Source organism: Gossypium hirsutum, chromosome A08 (genome assembly GCF_007990345.1).
Source record: "Gossypium hirsutum isolate 1008001.06 chromosome A08, Gossypium_hirsutum_v2.1, whole genome shotgun sequence".
Lineage (NCBI taxonomy): Eukaryota > Viridiplantae > Streptophyta > Magnoliopsida > Malvales > Malvaceae > Gossypium > Gossypium hirsutum.
In genome coordinates, this window is record NC_053431.1 from 60,647,215 (window position 1) to 60,651,140 (window position 3,926).

At 42.6% G+C, this 3,926-nt stretch overlaps 1 protein-coding gene across 1 annotated transcript; it reads right to left on the bottom strand.

The window, feature by feature from the left end:
* Positions 1-2,241: 2,241 nt before the first annotated feature.
* On the bottom strand, positions 2,242-2,835 carry LOC107914728 (uncharacterized). The gene is made up of 2 exons (XM_016844074.1): positions 2,593-2,835; positions 2,242-2,502 (listed from the first exon to the last, which is right to left on the bottom strand). The coding sequence occupies exons 1-2, from the start codon at positions 2,833-2,835 to the stop codon at positions 2,242-2,244; spliced, it is 504 nt and encodes a 167-aa protein (XP_016699563.1).
* Positions 2,836-3,926: the final 1,091 nt, after the last annotated feature.

A 3,926-nucleotide genomic window follows, 5' to 3' on the forward strand; every position in this document is an offset into this window, starting at 1 on the left:
AGCCCTTTTAGTTTCAGTTAGGGCCTTAGTCGATATCAACAACAATAGCAGTCTGGACCTGAGCCCATTTCAGTAACAATATCAGTGAGGCCTAAGCCCATTACAGTATCAGTACAGTATGCAATCAGAAAATCCTACGCAATCCAGCCTCTACACACCATCTCTATACCAACCCTACACACCATGTGGGGATAAAATCAACCCACCCATCCCTACACTCCAAGTAGCACTTGTTGCAGCACTAAAACAGTATTTGCAGTAGAGCTTCCAGTAATAGGGTTATAGCCTTTCAGTACATTTCCTCCAAAATCATATATCCTACCCCATGCAATGCAACATAATATAATGTATATACAATATAAATGGCATACTCAAACAGTCATACATCACATAGGGGTATATCAGTCATTTACAAAAATAAGGGTCTAGGTGCACTTACCAACCCAACAGTAGGTCCGCAGTTGTTTTGGGCGACCCATGCAACCTTAACAGTCAATCGATGATAATGGGCCCACGACCCATACTGCAGGCCCATGGGGGCCCACATGCTCGTATGGTCCATATAGCCCAGAAATGGCCTTATCCATGTGGTTTACACAGCCTGGCGCAATATTTACCACACTTTTGTGCAACTTTTCCATGTGGGGCCTACAAGCCCATTGGGCCTATACAGCCCAATTCGGCCCAAAATGGCCTAACATCGTTTCGGCCCATGAAAATGCCCATTGCCATCTCATCGACCACACGGCCATGTTTTGTTACACGGCTTGCCACACGGGCAGCCACACGCCCAAGTGGTGTCGATAGCCCACTTTTCAGCTTTTCGGCTTTTGCCGTTTGACATCTAATGGTAGTGTTACACACACCTGCTATGAAATTGTAGCCAAAGTACTTCCAAGATCAAAGCACTAACGAGTAACTGCAGAATCTCCTTCAATACCAATGGATTTGCTTCAAAGTTAACATTAAACCAAAAAACAAATGACTGATTAATAATAATCTAAACCCTCAGTACAATACACAACTTCCAACCTTCAACCAACACTTACTGAGGGTGGAAAGATCACTTGTAGGGAAGGAAAAGAAACGTCCTACCCCCCACTATTGATTCCGCACTCCTAGCATCATTTGGCAGAACATAGATGTTAGATGAAAATCATCAAGGCAAAATTGAGAAAGAGTGAGAAGGTTACACTCGGTCACAATGAAAATAAAAAGAAGAAGAAGTTAAAACTTTTGAGAAGCAGACCAACCAATGATCAGTCAAGTTCCAAGCCTAGAAGTCGCCTGAATTGAAAGGGGGGTATTCGGTTTTAGCAAGAGAAAAACAAAGGATTTTAGGGTTCGACCAACAAAATAGAGAAAGAAAAATCAAAGGGAAGAGAAGTGCTACTCGAGTAATCGGCCAAGTTGAGAAAGAGGAGAAGACAGAATTGACAAAAAAGAAGAAGATAGGGGAAGTAGTATTCAGCCAAGAACAAGGGGAAATCAGCAGCACTCTTGGGGACCTTTGAGGGACTACCCGAGACCAAAAAGAAGAACAAATACAAAACAAGCTATTTTCAAACTTGAAAAGCAATGAGAGGATTCGGCACCCAGCTAGACTATGATCGAAATTTTGACAAAATGAACACCTCTATTTGGTCAACAACCTAACACCTACCACTTAACACACCCCTACCAAAACAGAAACTGTATATGCCTTCAGTTCAAATTGGGCACAAACACTTTCAAACCATTCAAATTCCCCGGTTTCCTCCTCAATTTCCTCCCATCCATCTCCTCGGATTCGGCTAACAGCAACCCCGTTCAAATCTGTTCAAACTCTTGGTGTTTCGGTCAAACACAACTTCCTCCCATGGCCACCAGTAAAAATAATCTCCATTTGCACAAGTAGGGATTCGAACCTCAAACCACTAGCACACTCCACACGTTACTGTCGACTAGACCAGCAGACCCATTCTGTCATGTTTTTAACAACTTTTACTTATAACCCTACTTACCTAAGATAGTGGTTTAATCCTTAAAAGTAAAATTTTTGTGGAAGCCAAGGCTTGAACCCATGACTTCCCAGACACTCCCAGAGCACACAATCACTAAGCCAGACATACTTTCACATCACAAACACACAAATATAATTTTATCAGGGTTTTGGGAATTTGGGGTGTTACAATTCTACCTTCCTTAAAGAAATTTTTGGCCTCAAAATTTACTCGGTCAGAATAGCTAAGGATAGTGTTGTCACATCACCTCCCCAGGTTCCCACGTGGCCTCCTCAAAGCTGTGATTACGCCACAAAACCTTAACCAGTGGAATAGACTTCCTTCTTAATACTTTCACATCTTGGTCCAATATTTGAACTGGTTCCTCCTCAAAAGTCAGATCTGGTCTAACTTCAATCTCCTCAACCGGTACAACATGTATAGGATCAGAGTGGTACCGTCTCAGCATAGAGACGTAGAACACATCATGAATCCACTCTAATTTTGGAGGTAGCTCGAACTAGCGGGAAGCTAGTCCTAGTCGTCCCAATATGAAGTAAGGCCAGATAAACCTTGGGCTCAACTTCCCCTTACGCCCAAGTCTCAGTACCTTCTTCCAAGGTGAGACCTTAAGAAAGACAAAATCTTCTATAGAATACTCAATTTCATTATGTTTCAGATCCGCATATGACTTTTGTCTGTCTGATGCTGCCTTCAGTTGATCCCGAATTAATCTGAACTTATCCTCGGTATCAGGTACTAGCTCAGGGCCCAGAACACGCTGATTACCCAACTTAGTCCAACATGAAGGAGTGCGACACCTACGAACATATAGTTCTTCGTAAGGCGCCATCTGTATGCTAGAGTGGTAGCTATTATTGTAAGCAAACACTGCTAGCAGCAAGTAATCCTCCCAACTACCTCGGAAGTCATTCACACAACTCCTTAACATGTCCTCCAGTATCTAAATCACCCTCTCTGGCTGACCATCTATCTGAGGATGGAACGCAGTACTAAAGTCTAACCGTGTGCCCAGAGCTTCATGTAACTTCTTCCAGAATCGAGACGTGAAGCGAGGATCTCTGTCAAATATTATGGAAACCGGTACCCCATGCAGTCTCACTATCTTAGATACATACAACTTAGCCAATTTTGGTAATGAATAGTCAGTGCGAACCGGTATGAAATGGGGAAATTTAGTCAATTGATCCATGATAACCCATACCGAATCCTTCTTAGTAGGCATTAAGGGTAGCCCACTCACAAAGTCCATAGTTACTCTTTCCCACTTCCATAGTGGAATCTTAACTGGCTGAAGCAACCCAGAAGGCAACTGATGCTCTGCTTTAACCTGCTGGCAAGTTAGACATTTCCTCACAAAATTGGTAACCTCACGCTTAACACCTAATATATCTCACGAAGATCTCTGAACATCTTATTTCCACTTGGGTGCATAGCATAAAGGCTACTATGCACCTCTCGCAGTATAGACTGCCTTAAATCAGTATCCTTAGGTACACAAATTCTGCCTAGGAAACAGAGTACCCCTTCACTGTTCAGCCCAAAATCCACAGTATTACCATTTTCGACCCAACTAAACCGAAGACCCAATGACTCATCTTCCAACTATTTATTCTTAATCTGTTCAATCCACAATGGTTTCACTTGGAGCTCTGCCAACAAACTACCGTCGTCAAATAAACTAAGGAGAGCAAACATCGCCCTCAAATCAGTCATGGATCTATGACTCAATGCGTCAGCCACCATATTGGCTTTCTCAGGATGATATTTGATCGTACAGTCATAATCCTTAAGCAGCTCAATCCATCTACACTGCCTAAGATTTAACTTATTCTGAGCGAGGAGATACTTGAGGCTTTTATGATCCGTATAGATAATACACTTCTCACCGTACAAGTAATGCTTGCAGAATTTCAGTGCGAA

Excerpts from the sequence above, each read along its gene's own strand:
- LOC107914728 (XM_016844074.1), bottom strand. The coding sequence starts at position 2,835 with ATGGCGCCTTACGAAGAACTATATGTTCGTAGGTGTCGCACTCCTTCA. Across the intron at positions 2,503-2,592 it reads AGGTCTCACCTTGGAAGAAG|TTCGAGCTACCTCCAAAATT; the intron begins GTACTGAGACTT and ends GCTTCCCGCTAG.